Consider the following 22,923-nt stretch of genomic DNA (forward strand, 5'->3'; position numbering starts at 1 on the left):
TTGAAAATCTTATTGGAGAACCTGAACCTCCCGTTTATCTGTATCCTCTGCTAGATCCCAACTTCCTCCGGCAAGGCTAAATCAGACAGCTCCTCCAGAGTGAGCAAGGAGTAGCTACACCACAGACGACGGCAAACGATTGGAAACGCAACCTTGGCGAGTTTTGAGCGGGGAATACGCTGACAATCTGGGGGTTTATTAACAAGGGGAGTCCGCAATGACTTGGGGAACGGAGCTTTGGGTAAGTTTGCTAGCTATTGGTATAAACTATTTTGCTCTCTTTGTTCTTGTGTGGACTACACACCTAGCTGCCACACGACTTGGCACGAATTCAATGAAGGTGCTCGGGTACCTTACTAGAATTGTGTAAAGCTAGCCAGCTAAGCAGGCTAATCCTGACATGCACCTTTACCATAGAGACGGTAAACAATAGGCAATACGTGTACAAACGTCAGCCAAGCAAGGCAGATCATTTGCTCACTTGTTATCATAACATGTCTCTGACTGTGGCTTGATTTCGGACCCTTAATTTATTATTTTTATCAGATGAATAGGGCGCCTATCACACCCTGTTTCTTAGTTCAAAGACAGACTCTCCCTAAAAAAAGGTGGAGACACCGGTGGCTAGTAAGCAAACCCCTGTACTGTTCTCTCGATGCTCGTATGGATCTACTACCCCAGCATGAAACAATACACGTGCACATTTAGAATAACTTGGTTCTAAAATCTCGAGGTTATTTATTTGCTCTGCTTCCTCGCTGGGTCTTTGTGAGTGACTCGTCAAGCTTAACCATTGCTCCCAATTTTCTATGAGATTGCGCAATTCATATAATCAGCTAAACAATAGTAGACTATTATTTTACCAATATAACAATGAACTGCCTATTGAACAGACCTTTTGGGGAGCTAATTCAAGGTACCGTCTTTGTCATGTTCTGTCTGGTCTGGCTTGTCTATGACTGCCAGCCCCTTGCCCTGGCTACATCATCCGGCTTGTCCAAGGTGTTTATTGTCTTATTTACTTTGTGCATGTAGCAATCTACCATGTTACTTGTTATTGAGAACATAATCTTCACTTATCAGGGACATTGAACTCATATGAAATGTAGCTATTCCAGTGACAAGGGTGTTGCCCATAACGCTTTGGTCATCACCGGTAGTTTACCAGTGCAGCTTCTCCCCCTTATAATTCTAAAATGTACAGTTGCAAAACATGCAGTGTTGCTGCCAAAATGATAGTCAATGAAGTAATTGGCCTATTTCATGCCAATTACATTGATAGCTAGCTAACATTGATAGACAGAACTGCACTGTCATGCAGTTTGAGGGAACAGAACAATATGTTGAAGCTTTAGTCAACATGTGCCAATGTGGCACATATGGGTTCACTTCAGTATGATAAACTTAGAACCAAAATTGCAGAGAAAATGTTTATTTGCTACAGTTTTTCATGAAAAAAATTAACATTTTGTATAGCATGTCTGTGCCCTGTGAGGCTCATACTGTTTGCTTGCAAGAGCTGTCTGTATGATAAAGGTTTCAGCAAGTAGGCTATACTCCTAACCTACTGCACCATGATGTAAAATGCCAATTTTTTCCAACATTGTGCAATTCAATTGTATTGATTTGCATGCTAAACACATTCTCTTTGCTGTGTAGACACAATAACCACCCTTGCTTTCTAGACCTCATGTTGCACAGAGGATTACTGCTATTGACTATTTACCCCAGATTTGCAGGATTATGTGGCTAATTGTCTGGGTGCATGTGGGCCCTTATCCCTTATATTTTAAATGTTTGCCATGCGGGAACCAACTTGATTCAAAATGCCCATTCCATATTGTTTTACTCCTAAATCTCAATCAGGGATCTCCCTCAAAACATAATTGGGTTATTTCCCCAGAGTGTCTGGTTCGCTAAAAGAAATCTAAATTTGCAGATTGAATTTGCATCGTTAGCACTGTAACACCGATGTTATCTGCCTTGTCTCTTTTTATGAATTAAATTAATTTAGGCCTGGTCCTTCTCCCTAACGTCACATTGAGGTTTTGTAATTCTGTATTTCTACTTTAGAACAACAGATTGCTCAACACATGCTAATAGCTGTCTGGTTTCACAATCGAATATTCAGAAATGTAAACTAACTGCAATGCAATCAAAACACAACTAAGCCTATCACTGTTTGTAGTCACGGTATGACGGGTGTTTGTTAGTAGTGTCATCACATTGACAGTATGATTTTGGGCTCAGGGTCCATTACTGTTGGCCCTTTCACGTTTCTCATTTCTCTGTCCACCTGGCATTCATCCATGGCATTGAGACCTAATGCCTGAGACTAACACATACTTTTGTATGGTGTTAACATGTCTAACTGACTGACTGGAGATCAGTGTGAGGTTAAGTGTTACCAAGCTGAGCACACAGGCTAACAACAGTTATTCTAGCATTCTTTTTCATAACAGATTTCTTCTAGGCTAGTTTATGTTTTGTTGCTTGCAACTGCTTTGAATGATGATGGTGATCATGGTTAATGTGAGGTTGGTCATTTGTGTGAGAAGAGCGATCGAGAGGGAGAGAGATCAATTAAGGTCACAGACGTTAAATCACACCTGAGATCTGCTATTGCAGTCAGCCCCCGGCACACATCCTTAAGTCGTTTCCCCTCAGTGAGGTTGCTGAGAGTGGAATCACAGGATTGTGTAGAGGAGTGTGTGGATGTTGTCTTTTAATAAAGGGAAGTTGTGCTACAGGCATGGCTTAGGGAGGTGTTAAACAGGGAGAGTGTGAACGGAGGAGGAGGTAGACAGGGTTTTGGAGACAGATCGGGAATAGTGCGTAACGCTTGTTCCCAGGCATTCCGAGAGGCGGACTGGGAACATTGAGGGGAAATGCTGCCCTGCCTAGGTAAATTACACAGGACAAAACAGAAGAGGCAGTAAAATAATCAACGAGAGAGGGAGGTGATCAGGAGGCATCACAGATCAACAGGGGTTTGATCGGTGGAGGCCCTACTGCATAGCCAGGGTGCCTGCGGCTTTGGGTTGCATGCATTAGTACATTTTTCTTTGCTTTATCTGCATAGAATTTAGTCCATTAGTCACGTTTGTTGTGCAGTTTTATGGTAAAAAAGTATAGCTCATTTATTAGCCGAGACAAGTCAGGCCATCAGACCTAATATTGGAGGAAAGAGTTGGTTGTGGTTTACAGTGTGGCTTCATCTATTTTATCGAGACTTGTGTTGCGAGTCGGCAAGCTGACATACCATACTTTTTTAAAGATGCAGTCAGGGATTTCTCTGATATCAAGCAGTGCAACATGAGGTTGATATATCAAACACTTAAAGATTTGGGGCCTCATACATACATTTTCAGACAGTGCTCAGCTATTTAGCCCGGTGAGTCGTCCTCATTCCCCTAGTTTTTGCTTTCTGCTATTTCATGCCCCTCTAATTTTCCGCTTGACAAAGCCTGCCCTGGACACACTTGGCTGTCTTTGGAGTCTTTTTTCTTTTTACAAGGTAAATGACCCATAATCTGTCAGAATGATTTGAACGCCCGTGCCTCTTATCTGATTCTTAGGGAGTTCTGAAAAGGGTTTTTACTATGTGGGGGTTGCTCATGCTCTCTAGACACAGTGTGTGTCTTCTATGTGGGCGGTGCATTGTAACGCCTCACTGACTGTCAGAGCTTTAGAAGGGAGTAGCAGAAGCAGCAGAGCTCAGTTTAAGACTGTTCAATTAATGCTAATCCTGCCGACTGGATCATCATCCTGGCCCTGGGATTCTGGCATGTTTTTGACAACCTGAACCCCTCCTCTGTTATTGCAGAAGGCCTAATGCAGATTTTTGCAGCATCAATTCAAGCCATTCCCCCTGTATAGAGCGATACATCAGATATTACTATATTATCTGTGATGGGTTAATTCCATGTCCTGTGAATAATGTAGCCCATCTATAATAGATGTTTGAGGAAGGTGATTCACATTCTGTGTTGCTTCCAGTCCCGCTTATGATTTGTGGGTTGGCTGGTGGACCTCCTTTGTCCAGGCTTTTTTCTTAGTGTTAATCTGGACAACATGGGGTTAAGTCAGGTGAGTCCAGCAGGCCAAGATGAGAGCTGCTAAACACTCTGCCTGCTAGTCTTCACAGAGGGGCCCTTGCTTCCTTCCACTGACAGCCATGGTGAAAGAAGACTGGGTAATGATGACTAATGAGTAGGCTATAATTGGTCTGTATTTGGGATTCTATTCTATCAAGTTGTAGAGATCTGGTCACATCAATGGAGGGCTGACTGAGACAATGGTTCACCATGACCCAGCATATTTCTTTTGTCTCTGACCTATTTCCAGTCAGGTGCAAAGAGAACAGTTTCAAATGAGGACATTTCAAATCCACCACTGATTTAAAACAGTAGGACATTGACCAAACTGTAAATCTCAGCTGAAATGCAGAGTTCTCCTTTTCGTTTGCGGTGTGAAAATCGTGTGGGTCTACAAGGCATTACAATCTCCTGTTTTGGTTTTTGGGATCATGCATCAAGGGAGGAGAGGTTGATTGCTCATTACTCTCAAGAAAGCCTGGCTAAATTCTGATAAACAAATATTTAAAACTAATTTGTAAAATGATGTTTTGTTCTCAGCCAAGCTTTGTTTCATGACACTGTAACACCTTCCCTCTACAGTACAACCCCAGGATAACGAGAGCAATCTAGTTGAGATTTACACACAATTAATGCTTAATGTTCTCTGCTGCCACTGTCTCTGTCCTCTAAGTCACATTGAAAACACAGCTGCTGGGCTCTTCCTGTTAGGCTGGTGCTCTCTGAAAACATGTTCCAACTCTGATCTCTGCAACTCTTCCCATCCCTGACTGGATTTAATGGACCACGTAACCTCCGTTTCTGTGCTCTTTCTTAGAATCTGATTTAGTTTGAGCTGATCCGGAACATGTAGCCTAGCCATAGGATGTAACTAAGCATATTGCAGAACTGAATTGTCCTTCCTGGTTAACTGCCATGGTCACTAGCTATAGTGCTGTGTGTTGTAGCCTAAAGTCATTACGTTAGGCCCCCACATCCCCAAATGCAGTGCATCAATACACTACATTACGTTTCAGGACTTTTTAAATCCTCTTGAATGGATGCCAGTTCGGTGATGATGCTTCAGGTTCTGCATTCTGTCGCAGACAGTTAGACAAGACATTAGTCAAAGCATTAGGAATTTTACATGGAAAGTGTGGGAATTTTAGCAAAAATTACTCTCAATACAGTCATTATCATTTTTCTCACACGATGTCTGGTTTGAATACCAAATGTAAGTTTGGAACATTGGCTACAACAGTCATTTTCCACCTTCTGTGACAAAAATATCATTGGGAACACAGCTAATGTCTCACAAGGTGAATGAATACCCTTTTGACCTTTTATAATTTAGGCTATAAATTCATGACATGGTAGACTTTTTGAATGTCAGGAACAGAAACTGGTGTTGTGTCCTGGGTTCATACAGGTAGAAGGTCAGCTGACGCTCCCACAACTTTACACCCACAGGGTCCTCATACTGGGTTATCTTATTGCTCTGGAGCACTAAAGGCTTTTGACACTGCTGGGATTGATGTCCGTCTGATGCCTTTTGCCCAATGTGTACAAAACAGCCCACCAGCAACCTCAGCCAGGTGAGGTGATATTGTTGTGAGTCAAATCTGTTCTCTGGACATCCACACTACAAACATGCATATCACCTGAACTGTAGTGTTGCACCATTTTCAGTTATCCTCTTTCCTCATTGACGGTAATAAACAGGGCATAACATGTGGTAATAAATCAGTCATGGACATGCATTTGAACCATTGAATGGAGACTGAGTGCTGTCACTGGCATTGCAAGTTATTTTGTGCCACACAAGCAGTGGTTGTCTTTGACCTGCTGTCCATTCATTTATTTTCTGCTTTTGTTCTAAGAACGTTGCGCATTTGGCAGCCATTGTTCTGCAAGCATGGAAAATGAATTGCGCTTTAGCGTGGGCTCTCTGAGTGTTGGCTGGAGTTGTATGAGAGGGTAACAGAGTTCATTGACTCCCCATTCATTTTTGCTGGGCCTCTTGCAGCTTGACTAATTATTTGGGTCTGTTTACATGAAGGGGAAACAAGACACGAGAAAGTGGACCGCATTGTGTCACCTTTTTGTTTAGATGACAAAGCAATGTATTGCTTATCGACCAGATAAATACAGACTGAACCACTTTAGCGAGGGGGGAATTGAATAGTATGTGTGGCAGGATTCCAGGAATTTTGTCTTTTGCAGACATTTACACTTCCTATTGATTCACAAGCTGCTGTTTTCCTTCCCAAGACAATGAGCCGAGTAGGAAGAACATGTTATAGCCTATAAGGAAAAATAATGATTATGGTTTCTTTTAGTGATCTGCATACTAACATGTTGATTGGTTAGTTGTTGCTGTGGAACCATCGGACAGGCAGACAAGGGGACGTGTCTCTCCCAGAATGTATTTCGCTGAGCTTGCTGACAATTTACTACACGATATGCTTGCTTGGTAACCCTTTTCTCAGAAAGAATAATGACTTTCTGAACATATTCAAGTCAGGTAATTGACTTTCTCATGTATGAAAAACAGGACATTTGGCGGTGACCCAGAGCAGCCTAGACCTGAGTCAGGATCAGCCTGTATGCTGAAGGCTGTGTTTTACAAGACAACCATTTACCAGTGCAGGAAATGTAGGCTACCGTTCTGAAGTGAATTATTAAACAAAGTAGTCGATTTAGTCAAGCGTGACAGGGATTCACTAACCTACACTCTAGTTGACAAAGTGAAGCAGGCTCAACACCTCTCAGGCTGCAGACTTGTGTAGTCAACATGCATAGGGAGATGCCTATTTCCTTCTGTTATTTTATGGTGAAATATTAAATCGGAGCCACATTTTCACAGGCACCACTGGTGTCTACTCGGTTCACACAGCAGAGAGATGGCGATAAGCTCTGCTTACTGCTCAAAGTCACCTTGAAATTAGTTGGGGCTGGTATGAGCCCCAGTGTTGAATGGCCAGGAAGAGGTGGGTGGGGGATGCAGGCCTCGTGAACCCCCATCCTCCTCTGCTGATCCCCAGCCACACACACTAAAACTGTAGTGCTGAACAAATGCCACGGTTAAATGGCAGTAACAGAGCAGACAGCAGAGGGAGGCCAGATGTTGATAAATCATGATACTATTATTCATCAAAGGAATCACTCTCCCACTTGATTCCTTTCATCAGAGGTGTGTTAATAAAAGCATGTAACCTACTGTAATTCTATCACTGGTCTAATGACGTCACGCTGTGATTCGCAGAGAGAGAAAGCAGAAAATGACACTGAACTAGATGGTGAATAAAATGAGGTCAGTGTGTCAGACCCGAATGTCACATGTTACAATTCTGTGTAGAATCAGTCCTGTTCTGCATTAAATCAGAATAACATTTCACAGCCCTGTCATAGAAACAAGATGGGATGGGAAGTTCTTCAAAGCGTTCGGTTCTCTTCAGTTGACCTCTGTGCTGATGCGCTGAGACGTGGGGAACAAAGGTGTTGACGGGGACAGAGACGAGGACCTTGTTGGGGCCCACGTTATAACACCACAGCTGCAGTCTACCAAGGAATTCCTTTTAACTGTCACTTCATATACCAGGCGCTGTGTGGTGACTGGGGCAGACAGAAACAGTGGCGTTCTAATTTCTCTCTCGCATATGTGCTAGCTCACACACACTCACACTCACACTCTCCACCTCTCTTCAGAGGGAGGCAGGGACACATCTAGAAGATTGTTAGGGAAACATCTTCTCTGGTTCATTTTGCTGGAAGGGTCTCATGGATCACAGGGCTACTCTACTATAAAAGATTCAAATCATTTTTCAGTTCAGAGCCTTCACCTTTTTAAAGGGATATTTAAAAAAAAAAAAAAAAAAAATGCCAACTTCATGTTCATCTTCAGCACTACCCCAACATCAACATAGGTGAAAATGGTTTTGTAGTAAAAATGTTGGGGTGATGCTGTAGTTGATGAATATGAAGTTGAATTTTTTTTTTTAAATTTCCCTTTAACTAATCCTCAAGTCCCATATGAAGGACTGCAGAGCATTGAAAGGACCTTGTCATATTGCACATGGAAAGGTTTCCATTTCCGGTCCATTCATCTGACTCAAGCTGCTGTGCTGGACTGCACCGGAGGACTTCTTATGTTCACAATAGATGGTGTTTAATAAAAAGCCAACTAATATGTTTGGCAGGAGGCTCTGGATCGAGCTAGGAAGGGATATAAGGGCCCACCAGATTTGCTTACCCCCCCCCCCTCTCGGGCCCGGCTGCCCCCTCAGCCTCTAAACAAGCTGGGCCAGGAACTTCTCTGGACTCCTTGTCCAGCAGATGATTTACTGGGACAGCAGAACATACAAACATACCCATCCTGACTTTGAAAACATTTCAACATTCTTTCCTCTCCTGCTGCTCACTCCGCAGGGAGCCTGAGAGAGAATGGATGTGCTGTCATAATACACTCGCAGAGGGAGAAGAGTTTCCTTTTGGTCCAGATAAGAATAGCTGTGGTGGCCCGTGGTTCATGTTTGTGGCTTGGGCAGGTTTTCGGGTTGAGGTCAGCCTGTCAGTGCTGCTGCTGCCCCAGGACAGGAGTTGGAAACAGCCTGGCTGGACTGAGGCTCCTGCCACATGGGGGTTCTAACTGGCCTGGAAACTAAAGGAGCCTATACAGTTGTGAACGTGTGATGTGGCCCTGCTGTGCTACATTATGGCAGTGCCCGTGTCATGTGGACAGTGTCCTCTATCTTCCCCCTTCCCCTATTCTCTCTTTGTTTCTTCAACCCGCTCTCTTCCTGTCTTCCCCTATTCTCTCTTTGTTTCTTCAACCCGCTCTCTTCCTGTCTTCCCCTATTCTCTCTTTGTTTCTTCAACCCGCTCTCTTCCTGTCTTCCCCTATTCTCTCTTTGTTTCTTCAACCCGCTCTCTTCCTGTCTTCCCCTATTCTCTCTTTGTTTCTTCAACCCGCTCTCTTCCTGTCTTCCCCTATTCTCTCTTTGTTTCTTCAACCCGCTCTCTTCCTGTCTTCCCCTATTCTCTCTTTGTTTCTTCAACCCGCTCTCTTCGTTTCTTCAACCCGCTCTCTTCCTGTCTTCCCCTATTCTCTCTTTGTTTCTTCAACCCGCTCTCTTCCTGTCTTCCCCTATTCTCTCTTTGTTTCTTCAACCCGCTCTCTTCCTGTCTTCCCCTATTCTCTCTTTGTTTCTTCAACCCGCTCTCTTCCTGTCTTCCCCTATTCTCTTTGTTTCTTCAACCCGCTCTCTTCCTGTCTTCCCCTATTCTCTCTTTGTTTCTTCAACCCGCTCTCTTCCTGTCTTCCCCTATTCTCTCTTTGTTTCTTCAACCCGCTCTCTTCCTGTCTTCCCCTATTCTCTCTTTGTTTCTTCAACCCGCTCTCTTCCTGTCTTCCCCTATTCTCTCTTTGTTTCTTCAACCCGCTCTCTTCCTGTCTTCCCCTATTCTCTCTTTGTTTCTTCAACCTGCTCTCTTCCTGTCTTCCCCTATTCTCTCTTTGTTTCTTCAACCCGCTCTCTTCCTGTCTTCCCCTATTCTCTCTTTGTTTCTTCAACCCGCTCTCTTCCTGTCTTCCCCTATTCTCTCTTTCTGTCTCTCTAACCCGCTCTCTTCCTGTCTTTCTCTCTTCCCCATTTCTCTCTCTCTCTCTCTCTCTCTCTCTTCCCCATTTCTCTCACTTCTCTGTCCACAGCCCTGTCCTCCTCCTCTCTCTCTCTCTCTCTCTCTCTCTCTCTCTCTCTCTAGCCCTATTTTCTCTCTTCTCTCTATAGAGCTCTGTCCCCTCTCTTAAGTGAAAAAGGATGTCAGGAAGTAAACTGGTTCCTGCCCCAGACCCAGCCGGCCTGCTGCTACAGATTAATTCATAGCGGATGTTTGGAGCCTCTATTTTACGGGTGGGGATCCTTAAAGGCAGCCAATGGCTTTAGTAGTAGTATGAACTCACTGGGACCCTCTGCACTGTGTGCCATTAGTCATGTCAGCCATTTCTTTGTGTATCACCCAGCAGGCCGCGAGAGGAGGAGGATGTATTCACTCTGTCTTGCTCACAGTTCAAGGGGCACTTGGAAGGGGCAGGAAATAAGGTGGCTGTTAGAGAGTGGAGCTGTTCCTTGATTGTGCTTTGATACTGATAGGAAGACCAATATCTCAAAATGGAATAAACATATTTATCGTACAGAAGACCTCAAACTCAGTGGAGTTTTAAATGTTTACTCAGCGAAGATCCAGCTGAATACATACATTCAATACATTGTCCACTTACAACCTGAGCCCCCCCCCCCCTTCCACAAAGATGTACATTTCCATCACACAGGGTTTGTCTGTGCTCCTCCGTGCATATCACAGGCCTTTTTATCAGCCAGGAGAGGCCTTGAGATGTTGGGAGAGCACATTCCTGCAGTCCCCTAAATGATGACGCTTCTCATACACACAGAGCTTGAACCTAAACGCTATTCATACTAAGAGGATATAATGATGTATAGATATTAAACAGTCATTTATGATCTGTCACCTCCGAGTCAATGTGTGTATTATTAAGTTAATGAGTCACCATGGCCCAACAGCAGCCACTTCAACATCCCCACATTGTTGTCACATCAAAGTCCTCAACACTGGACCTGGGATTTGACTTCTTCCTTGAGGCTTGGCAGGCCTTTCTATTTTCATCCTGTGTGTCCGGGCATTAGGAGTGATTAGATAGAACAGTGCTAACAAGCCAGGGTGTTGACAGGCTTGGAGGTGTTTGGTATTCCCTACAGTCATGCTGGCTGGACTCTCTGCTGACTGAGAGAGATGAATGCTGACAGGTTAGCAGCCAGCTGTGGAGGTGCCCTTTCTACTTTGTGTGTGTGTTGCACAAACAGTGGTCTTAGGCTACATCTCGGTCAGGGGACTTTGTCTCCCATAAGTTTGCTCTCTGACCACGCCTTGCCCTCTTGGCCAAACAAACGTTGTGCCACCTCGGCATTCTAACTGAGTGGCTATTTCAGACTGTTTTTCTAACCACATATACCTGTATAGAAGTAGTTAGACCCGGGTTCAAAGATCTATACACACACAATGACAAAGATGCACGAAAGCTTTGATAGCCTATATGCAGCATAATGGGTTGAGACAGTCACACACTGCGCTGACCATATCAACAGGGAGTCGGGGACTTAATGTGTGTCATCAAAACAGTTTGGCTGTATGACAAGGAGAGTCTTAAATGGTCACATCCTTTCAAGTAGTAGGGGAATTCTCTGATCGCGTAGGCAGTCAAATCCTTTCAGCCCCATTATATTCCTCTGTCTCCGCCAGGTTCTGTGCCCGCGTGTGGTTCTCTGCAGGGTGGCCTCCCGATCCACTCCTCACAGCTCCTTCTGCCAGCCTTCATGTGATGCCTGCTAACTCAAAGGAAGCTGGGACAAGATGGCACATGTACTGCCAGGACAACATTATCATCAAGCCTGTATCATATACTGATGCACAGGAAATGAATAGACTAATCATTTGAATGGTTTGTTTTTAAAGAAGCCAACTGTGACCAGCCGTCTCGGGGCTTAACAGTGTGAACGTTTTACTTGCAGATGCACCTTCTTATTTAGCTGTGGGACCTGTCATTTTTATTTGGGAACACCAGTGTGCCCAGAAAAATTACGGATTCTAGCTTTATTACCTCAAACATTTTTAATTGTCCTCCGAAATTTCTTTGTGCGCCTACATTTTGTCAACTTAGGCAAACAGGCTCCTTGTAAAAAATAAATAAATAAACAAATAAAAAAAGTCAGTGTGGAGTCCTGTGTCTCTTACAAGATCAAGTATTCAAATAGTTTATCCATATCTATTTGCATTAGTTTACTGGACGAGCCGGTAGCGTAAACATCCTCTGTTTGTGTTTTAAAATGCTAATATTGCTCTGATATTCTGATCTCCTTTTGCTTCTTTAACTCCACAGGCCGCTATTGTTTGTGACAAAGGCCACCCTCACCCAGCCTTGCCTGCTTCCTCTTTCTGACTGGGTGCCACAGAAAAAGCCACTCGACTTGTGTGACAGGGTCGGGGTGTATTTTGCAGAAGGATCAGAGCAGACGATGAGGCAGATTGGGTTGCTATGAAACTTGACCAGGTTTTTTTCCGGGACTAAATATAGAGACATGGCATAGCTATGAAAGTGGTTTTCCCTGCCTTCTGTAGCAGGCCAACTCTAGAGTAATGAAATATCTGTGATATGAAAAACAACTCCATTCAGTCAGGCTCTGTTCAATCACAGCTATATGATCTCTGTGCGTCTGTAAGCAGCAGCCTGTCTCATGGTAACAGCCTAAACTATACCACAATAGATGGCCTCAGGAAGATTGGCTGTGTTTTGAAGTGGTCTGGTACTAATGGTGACAGGGAGTTGGGTTGACTGTTATTAACACAGTGTTAATGATTTTAACGTTTAAAAAAGTCCAAATGAGCTCGTTAAGAAGCTAAGATTAAAGGAGGATTTTGAACAGAAACGGATCTCGCCCCTCTCGTCAGCATGAATTCGATGTGTGCAGTCAACCTTTCTACCCGTTCTTGATTATGGTGATGCTATTTATCAAACTTCCTCTACTCTTAAACCCCTGGATGCCGTTTCTCATTGCGCCCTTCGTTTTATCACAGCAGGCCGTTGTATAACTCATCACTGTATTCTGAACCAATGGGTTGTCTAGGCCTCTCTTAAAGTCACGTAAATCACATCATTATGCTCTTTTTGTTTACAAAGCCCTGCTCCACAAGCTTCACACTTACCCAACTTCACTGTTTAAGATTTAAAATGACAAGTTATCAAACCCGTTCACAGGGTTGGTTAACTCTGCTGTTTGGAATAAACTCCAAACGACGTTTCGATTGGCTGCTTTGGTGTCCCTAGGGCAATTCAGACAGCTGACAGAGGATTTAATCATGAAGAATGTGTTTGTTTTAATTGACTGTTTTGTATTTTAATATCTATATTGTGTATATTTGTTTATCTATACTATCCTATTTACGTTTTTGTATTGTGCATGGCAAATTTTCAAGAGTCTTTAGTCTCAATATTACTTCCCTGTTGAAATAAGGTAAATAATGAAGAGGTCTCTCTGAGCCTTGATTCAGGTTTCTCCCAAAGTAGATGTGTTTGTCTGTGGTGTGTCCTGTCCTGTGAAAGTTAGCTTCCAGCCGTCAACATGCTGATGAGGGAGGAGGAGGGAACAGCATTCCCAAGCTCGCTATTAGAACAGGAAATAGGATGCCCAGGGCACACAACATGGGGGTCACGAGGCCACTCAACGGAAAGATGGAAGTTTTACTGTCTAGAGTTGGAAAAGGCCAGTACTGTTGAGCTTGTGTGTGTCTGCCTGCTGGTGAGCACGTATGTGTATTGAATGTAGATGTACACACTCCTTCCTGTCCTATGGGTTTGTGTGTAGTGTGCTGTTGTAGTGGATTCTTCAGGGAGCCTGGCTGCAGTGCTGGGTCCACCCTGTCAGATGTCATTCCCTGGCCCAGGAGCAGTGATGAGCTCACCAGCTCAGGCCCAGATGGTGTCAGGCAGACCAGGGTCAGCCCTGTACTTAGACTGCTGTTCTCCAGCCAACAGCCAAACAAGGCAAGAGAGAATCACATAAACAGGAAAATTAGATGTCTGCTTAAAATCGGAACATTTGCTCTCTTTCTGAAAAATAGTAATTGTAGCCTGGATTTTTCCTTATTTGTCTGACTTAAGGCAGGCAATGTAAAACTGTGAGTTCTTACTCTTATCATTCAATTTCATTGGCTATTTTTATAAGGCAGACTTTTCACAACATGTATTCAACTTTTTGAAGCACTCCCTATGATTGTGGCTTGCAATAAACAAGTCACTGAGATAAAGGTTTTACACAGACACTGTCTGTATGAAAGTAAAGATGTATTGTCTTTATTTACAGAATCCACAAATGGAGCTAGAGAGTAAAACCCCTCCCCTTTCCCACAGAAATATATGCTAGCTGATGACTTTGGGAGCTGTTTCATATCGTTCTTCCTCTCTCCATATATAGAATAATATCCGGCTGAGTCTCTCCAGGGCTCTTTGTCATGTTAAAGGAATTAGTATTAGTGCCTAAGAAGTAACTATTGTGGTGTGTAGCCAGGTCACTTCAATTATTGGCCAAATAAACTTAATGGCACATCTGTCTTGCACATTGGCGCTTGACCAGAGTGCTACTGGATGAATACCAGTCTCACATGCTGCAGGGCCGGTGCTCTGAGACAACAGGGGCCTAGTTTATGTCCCCCCGGCCCCCTCTTCATGAGGGTAAGTTGGTAATTCACCACAGTATGTCTTTTGTTTCTGGGCTGGGCTATGAAAATATATGAACTAGCTATGGCACTACTAGTATGACAAGAAGCTGTTGTTCTTGCCCCACGTGGAGCCCTTGGTGGTAGTAGGAGACAGACTCATAAGGGCTGTGGCTTGGTTCAAATTTCACTGACCCCCAATGACTCACTAAAGACATTGGCCACTTCCTCTCCATCAATGTTGTTTTTCTGCATGCTAAACATTTAGCCTCTGTGGCATGGAGTGCACCACAATGTTCATGACTTGTCAGATTGTGTATATTCCACTTAAGTCGTTGCAGCAACACAGGGTCATGCACAAAGTAGCCATTGTGTTTCTATCAGACTTAACTCGTCATTTTGTCCCAAATGACCCATGAATTAAGTCACATTTATCCAGGTCTATTCATTGCTTATCAAAATCCAGACAAATATGAAATAATATACAACTCTCATGCTTCTGAATTGTATACATACAGTAGGCATAATCTGGAACGCTGATGATGATGATGGGCCTTATGTGTTCTCCAGTCGCTGATGACGTGGGTGTCGATTTTAAGGCAGCCCCCCGCACCTCTCTGATTCAAATGTGGAAGATACCGTTCAGTTGAATGCATTCAGTTTTACAACTGACTAGGTATAGCCCTTTTTCTTGTCTCATGATTCGCTACATCTCAAACTACTTGAACTGCTTAATAGGCCCAGTTCTCAGGCAGTTGAATGCAAACTCTGATGCTCCTGAAGACTCCTGAGTGGCAGTAAATCAGAGTCCACCAGACCTGGACAGGCCAGACTTCTCGAATGTCTGCCACATAAATTCCACTATGCTACAGCCCTAGGAGAAGCCATGAGAGATGGCACAGACACGCACTCAGAGCGGACAGGCAGCGGTGTAGGCCGACGCCTCCTCAGAGACTGGAGTAGAGGGGGGGTAAAGTACCGTCTCTCACTCTACATGTGATCGATGTGACTGCCTGACTGCCATCTGGCTGGAACTCGTGATCCTTCTGTCATAAAGGAGACAGTGAGTCTTCCCTCCCAGGCTGAGTACATGGGGCTGTTGCCTGCAGCACCAGTGGGAATCGCCTGGTCAGGCCAGCCAGGACCATAGAGTCATTGTGTAGTGTTAGTCCCTGGGCCCTACAGCTTCTTCCTGTCCCAAGTCCTCCTACGCATGATCACATTCTCATTCATCTCCAGGGTCTAGTTTGATCAACAGCTCACTGACTCTCCATCCAAAGAACAGAGTCCTCTCCTGCTCTCTAGCACCTTCTGGATGGTTCATGTATCACAAAGGCAGACTCATTCAAGCTACAAGGCCCACAGGGAACTGCTTCTAAAATGCTTTAGAAAATAAATTGCCATGGTGGAAGCCAGGAGGCCAACGGTGCAGGACATTAAGACAATGCAGTACGACATAGACATGACGTCTCTATTATAAGGTGACGGGACAGTCCCTGATTTCCAGGGACCGTTGCCGACCAGCCCTCAGAAAGAAAAAAGCAACAGAAGATCAATTTAAGGCTGATATTTTAGTCATCAAAAGTTATATCGAATTTGATTTGCATGTGAGAAATCCATGTATGCATTATAATGAATTTAATTTTCCCTAATCTGTTCACCTTACTCTATCACATGTTGAAAGTGTGAGTTTTTAATTAACACTCTCCCTCATCCCCTGCTGTGCACAGCCCATGTGATCCAGTCAGTTCCCGTCTCTGCATGGGAATGGGATTACCAGCTACATGGTGCTGCAGCCTCTGCCTGTCTGTCTTCACTCTACACGGTCAGCCTCCAGGACTACTGTAACTTTTCCTGCCTGTCTGTCCACAGAACAACCAGGGATTGGCTAACCAGAGTCATAAATGTTGCAGGCTGCCCGGCAACTTAATACAAGGCCTGTTTTTTCACCCCCCCCTGCCACTCCCTTTCTCTCTTCTCTATTTTTTCAGCACATCAAAAGGTCTGGCTGGTAGAGATTGGATTAGGACAGGGGTTTGGGTCTGTCTGAGTTGTAGAGTGGGGCTGGGGATCAAAGGGGAACACGAGTCCCTGGGCCCCTGGGGGCTTCATTAGAACAGCAGGTCTGAGTCATTTTAGAGGTGGCAGGGAGGATGTGGTTAACGAGCTTCGTAGCTAGCCAGCTCTTATAGTACAGTGTATCATGTATTATTTTTTTTACCCTACCCCTCTCACAGGGACATTTTTAACAGTTTTTCTGCTGGAAAAGGAGGGGGGGCGCCTCAGTGGCAGAACCAGAGTATTTTAATGCCAATGCAGGTTAATGCTCTTTTTCCTAAATAATACAAGCTGGTTTGAGAATCTTAGCCAGTGTCCCATTGCTAATGTATGGACACATTTTATCAGGGTTCTACTAGAATAAATGAGCTGTTACATTATTCTGCATACCCCCCCAAAGCTGCCTTAATTTGTCTTGTATTCTCCATGCATTATTCATGAAATAAAGATGGGGGGCTGCATAGTTTCACCTCCTCCCTCTTTTCAACCCAGATCTCCTCTTATCTGGGTGTTGTTAAAGCCAATGTTTACACTCTACACACACATACACTCATGTGCACGCACAGTCACACCACACCTCACCCTCACACAGTGCAGGCAGGGCCTGGAGGCCCTCCAGAGTGATGCCAGTGTTTTAGACACTGTGACATTTCCCACCCTGCCCCACTCTGAAGCCCACTCTCCCAGGAACGTCTGCCTTCTTTTGACACTGACCCCAAATGCCAGGGTGTAATGAGGGTATTGTCCCTGCAGCCATGTGTATGCAAATAAAACCCTCCATTATATTTATGGTATGCACATATCATTTCTAGTGCTAGGAGTGTCACACCATGTAGGCTAGGGGCTAATAGCTACTCCCATAATATAGCTCCTAGAGAGACCTTGGGAGTCCCTGATGTTATTTTTCCAGCAATGACATCACATCCTGACATTATTCTTTGAAGGATGTTTTCCTCTGGCCCAGGGGGATGCCTTTCCAGATATCGTTGTGTTCCTCTGTGGTTGTGGCTTCTGGTTTGGGGTGCCCACGTATATGATCCCTTTTGTTTTATTCAGAGAAAGTTGGATTATTGTTTCTTATGGTCAGTAAAGTCATTGCTGGAGTGTTCTTATGGGGCTACTGAATTTCATCAAATCATAATGTTTGCTGAGTGTCTTTAAATATGAGAGGAAATGAAATGTAAGACAGGCTATGCACAAGAGAAATTAAACTATACTGTGTTTCCCTTCCACTGCCCCTGTGCTAACTGGGCTCAGTGTCTCCCACTCTGGGGACACAAGGGATCTTCTCTAGAGGGAAAAATAATTTTGTATGTAAATGGGAAGATCGTTTCCAAGCTACACAAATTATATTGAAACCCAACCTTCAGACCTACACAAAAACAACGGACTCTGTTTGAGGTATACAGTGAGTGAAAGGGAGACCAGGTAGGCTAAAAGGCTCAGCAGTGGTCTCAAGCTGCCCTGTGTGTGTCTGACATCATCCACAGACTGTGGAAAGAGTAACCTTGGAGAATGAAATGGAGAAACACTCAAAAGAGAAACCTGATCTGCTGAACTGGCCTCTTGGGAATCTCTACCCAAATCTCTAGCCATAAAGACATTTTCCCCCTCTTCCAAAATACAGAGGCTATTCCCCTGTCAGTCAGTCCAGCTGCTGAGAGTGAGAGACTTGGCTTGAAGGCACCTCCAGGCACATCCAACGGTCTGATGGGCTGTACTCTGGCCTACATATTACTGTTCTTCCTCAGGCTTTTCCATAGAGGGATCCCAGTTATGACAGACTGCTGTGTGAAGGTCTGGTTACTGAAAGGTGAGCTCTGAAGCCCTTCTAACTGGCCGGTATTGCACTGCACTGTGACTCTTTGTGCTGTATTGTACTGTGCTACTGTGTGCTGTGCCGTCTGTCATGGCTGTGGCGAGCCAGAGAGGAGGAGCAGACCGAGGCTGGGATGAGTTACTTATTCATGAGTATTGAGCGATGGAGGAAAGCTGACGTAAGGCAGATGGGACAGAAAGACACCGATACAGACTTGAACATCTGCTCCTGCCCACAAGGAAACATGCTGGGGCATGGGGGTGTTGTTCACATCCTCGGCAGTGGAATGAAAGAAACTGATGCCGACCCTTGATGCTCCAGATCCTATCATCCGTATCCCAGAGATTGGATGTCTAGGCCTACTTTGGGTTGTAGACTGTAGGAGGCGGTAAACATAACACAGATCTTTTGTTGTACCCTCATCGGCACGCAGAGCTTTGCATGGTTATAGAGCCACTCACCTCTGATTAGAGCCTTACTAGAGCCTCAGAATATCTCTGTTCTGCAGAATTCCTCTCCTATCAAGCACCATTTGTCAGATATGCAGTTGGTAGTTGAGTTAATCAGTAATAATATTCTGCAATTCGATGGCAACATTAATCTGTATCATCACAACACTCAAAAGTGAGGAACGACAATATATAGCAGTTCATGGCCAAGAGAACGCTATCACTTTGAGATTAAACAGCGAGCGCATAATGAAATCGCAGGCTGTCCTCTGAGGATAGGAGGCTCCACTCCCAGGCCCACTGATGAGCTGAAACTGCCTTGTGTTATTGAAAACACCCATTAGGCCTCCTCATGCAGCTCCGCAAGGAGAACCATGTGAGAATGAGCTCGTGTTAGTAAAAACATCAGTCGTCGTCATGGCGAGTCTCAGAAGAGAACCAGCACCAAGGAATGAAGTTAAATTCACAGGGAGTCGTACATGGAGTTTGCAATTTGAAACAGGCCCTGCTGTAACAACACATCTTTTCATTTTATGGACCCAATTCTTCCTTTTTCACCACAAGCCCCCCTCCTCCCTGGGTCTGATTCAGTGCTATTGCAAGGTTCTTACCCGTCGTCACTGTGGGTTGCTGCGCTCAGTCCATTGAGGTGTTGTGGTTTTCCTCCCATTTCCTCCTCGTCCTTCCCTTCACACTGTAAATACCTTGCCTCTCATGTTGCTGTCTTGGCACAAACCATGTGGTGGTTGTCTGCCTGATTTTGTATTTTTTTTATTTTTAGACTGGTGGGTGTCATGTGTTTCTGCTGCGTGTCTGTATGACAGATGTCGGACACACACCAACTAACTCCGTCTCCTATAGTTTTATGAATTCTTCAGTATTTATTTCCATTTGGAGGGATGGGATCATAATGATCCAAAAGAACGATCTAAACCACCTGTTTGGGTTAGGATGGTATCAGAGGGTGAGGACCAGTTGGTGTTCCTGCTGACGGTGATGGAAGAAGGGACACCCCGCCTGACCCGGCTTTACTCCTGCCGTTTACATGTCAACAATCATTAACTCAACTGAAGGAGTGCTCCGTTGGTTTACTGTGTGGGAAAGACGGACCGTAAAGCAGAAGTGAGAAGCATTGGTTCTTATCTTTATTGGAGGCATAAGGGCCCTCTCCCTCTCTCTTCTCTTTCTCTCTGTTCTCCACCCCCTCTAGACTTTCACGAGTGTGGGGACCCTGACATGGGCTGAACATTGAAGCTGGAGGGGCCTGAAATGGTAATGGAAATGCAGAAGCTGCTGAGTCATTCCGCAAGGAAGCCATTTTATTGGAGGAGAAATGATTTCCATGCCGACGGCTGAGTCCACTAAGCTGTGAGACAGACAGAGCTTTAATCAGACGAGCAGCTAGGGCTCAGGCAGACCTGGTCACAGTCAGTCTGTTCTTTCTTCTCTCTCTCACTCACTCGCGCTCTCTCTGTGTGTCTTTGGTGTAAAACAGTTGTGTATATGTGCTCTCGTATCTCATTTGGCACGCTTTGCCCAATCGCAGGGATGTACTTCTGGAAGGTTGTCGATTCAGTATCCGTTGTTGATCTTAGTATTAGCCCATGATCTGTGCGCACATTTTCTGAGAATGGGTTTCATGTATGGTATAACAGGCCCGTGGAATTGACTAGCTCGCCCTCTTTCTCTCTTCTCCCTCCCTCCCTGTATGCGTATGGACTGAGTCTGTGTGAAGCGCCAGTGAGGAGGGGTCCATGGGGACGTCCTGGGTATTGTTCTCTCGCAGAGGAAGTGTGTTGGCTGGAGTCCACCAGTCAGTCCCTCTGGGTCTGTCTACGTCCTAAGCCAGGCCTAAACACTGCCTCGCTCCCAGGCAGGGCACAAGCCATGGGAGAGAAGAGACTTCACTTCCCCCCTCGCTCTACTTTTCACCTTCTGTCTCTCTCCCTTTCTCCCTCTCCTCCAGTACAGCTCAGACAGGGGGGAGAGGGGAGCAGACGGGGACGGGGGGGGTGGAACTGGAATCCATCCCCCTCTCTCTTTCCCTCTGTATCCCAGAACACAGCATGAGAGAGTGACTCACCTCATCAGGCTCTGGGCTGGACTGTGTATAGTTCTGTGCTGGTGGTGATCCTGACAGTTTATCTATTTTGAGCCTGCAGACAGTCTCTGAAGTAGGAAGGTAAGCGTGACCTCTGAGCAACTCCCCCTTAGGTGAAATCATCTGAGTCTGGCTGACTTTGGTATAGCCCAGCTCCACTGTTCCTTCCTAGACTTAGCTGGACTGTACAATCTGTTTCTCTTCACCTTAGTTGGACTTAATCTGACGCTTGGCCTTTTGGCCTGAACGTCAGGGCTGAAGTATGGAAAATGTACGCTAGTCTCTCTGGCTGGTGGTGCCAGCTGTGCCAGACTGTCGTAGAGCCAAGCTGGCTTCAGAGGGAGAGACCAGTGGCACAGAATGATCTAATCATCACTATCCTGTCTCTGTCGGTCAGCAGCAGCTCAGACATCAAAGCGGAGAAGAGGAGACCAGTGGTGTGAATGAAATTGAGTCAGTATCAGTCAGAATAGGGAACAGGAATGTCAATGGTCATAAATGAGATCACACCATTTTTAATCCATCCTCTAAGCCTCCTCTAGACTCAGACTGGCTACTGATATCATGTAGGTTAGATGTTGACTTGTTCCACGTAAGCTTTCAATTAATGGGGATGGCCTCCGCTGTGCAGAATGTGCATAGTGCCTACTGCATAGGCTAGCAGTGAAGAGAGTAACATGAGGACAGGTAGCTGAAAGTATGTGCTGTCAGCTGTATTGACTCTTGTGTGTTTTAAACATTTCCCCCTCAGCCCAGGGCTGTTAAAAGGGATCTCTTGGAAAGCTACAACATTGACCTCTGGATATTTAAATCAGACTATCATCCATCCAAAATATACAGTAAAGCCTGTTCTGCCTTGACTCTATAGACAAGTAGGGCAGGAATTTCCAGGGACCTGACGATACGATGTTATCACATTACTTTGGTACCGATTTATATGTTGCGATTCGATGTTCCAAAGCTTCCAAGCTATGAAGGAAAAATACTGGTGTTTTGTTGCATGTACAGCCAATTAGCACACACATAATATTTTGACATTGTCAAAACGATACAAAATATCGTCCAAAATAATATCCCAATATGTGATTATCACCCCCCCCCCCCCCCCATATCTAGAGACAAGGTGTAGCCGTGTCCGCACCGTGTCTGCACCGTGCCGTGTCTGCACATAGTCTGCACCGTGCCGTGTCTGCACACAGCCTGCACCGTGCCGCGTCGTGTCATAGCCTGCACCGTGTCCGCACCGTGCCGTGTCTGCACATAGCCTGCACCGTGTCCGCGCCGTGTCCGCTCCGTGTCTGCGCCGTGTCCGCTCCGTGCCGTGTCTGCACATAGCCTGCACCGTGTCCGCGCCGTGTCCGCACCGTGTCTGCACCGTGCCGTGTCTGCACATAGCCTGCACCGTGTCCGCGCCGTGTCCGCTCCGTGTCCGCTCTGTTTCTGCGCCGTGTCCGCGCCGTGTCCGCTCCGTGCCGTGTCCATAGCCTGCACCGTGTCTGCACATAGCCTGCACCGTGTCCGCCTGCACCGTGTCCGCTCCGTGTCTGCGCCGTGTCTGCGCCGTGTCTGCTCCGTGCCGTGTCTGCACACAGCCTGCACCGTGTCTGCGCCGTGTCCGCACCGTGTCTGCACCGTGTCTGCACATAGCCTGCACCGTGTCCGCGCCGTGTCCGCACCGTGCCGTGTCTGCACATAGCCTGCACCGTGTCCGCACCGTGTCCGCTCCGTGTCCGCGCCGTGTCTGCGCCGTGCCTGCACATAGCCTGCACCGTGTCCGCGCCGTGTCCGCACCGTGTCTGCACCGTGCCGTGTCTGCACATAGCCTGCACCGTGTCCGCGCCGTGTCCGCTCCGTGTCTGCGCCGTGTCTGCGCCGTGTCCGCTCCGTGCCGTGTCTGCACACAGCCTGCACCGCGTCCGCTCCGTGTCTGCGCCGTGTCCGCACAGTGTCTGTGTAGCTTTCCTTTCAGTTGATGAACTAAAGCCTGACACTCAGTGATAAAGTAGTGACTCAACATATGTTTGTTATCCCATGTAATATGACTGGTTCTCATTCATGGATCATTTTAATTGTCTGTCATGTGCATGTCACTAAGAGCTCACACGGTCAGTCAGTCTCCCTCCAACCCTAACC

At 45.6% G+C, this 22,923-nt stretch overlaps 1 protein-coding gene across 3 annotated transcripts in view; it reads left to right on the forward strand.

Moving 5' to 3' along the window:
• Positions 1-67: 67 nt before the first annotated feature.
• Positions 68-22,923, forward strand: part of LOC135512886 (formin-binding protein 1-like) — a 41,189-nt gene continuing 18,333 nt past the window's right edge. For all 3 annotated transcript variants that reach the window (XM_064935365.1, XM_064935366.1, XM_064935367.1), the window contains exon 1: positions 68-241. In XM_064935365.1, the coding sequence (XP_064791437.1) occupies positions 218-241 (24 nt within the window). In that variant the 5' untranslated portion in view covers positions 68-217. The remainder of the gene's footprint in view (positions 242-22,923) is intronic.

The sequence above is a fragment of the Oncorhynchus masou genome, chromosome 24 (genome assembly GCF_036934945.1).
Source record: "Oncorhynchus masou masou isolate Uvic2021 chromosome 24, UVic_Omas_1.1, whole genome shotgun sequence".
Taxonomy (NCBI): Eukaryota; Metazoa; Chordata; class Actinopteri; order Salmoniformes; family Salmonidae; genus Oncorhynchus; species Oncorhynchus masou.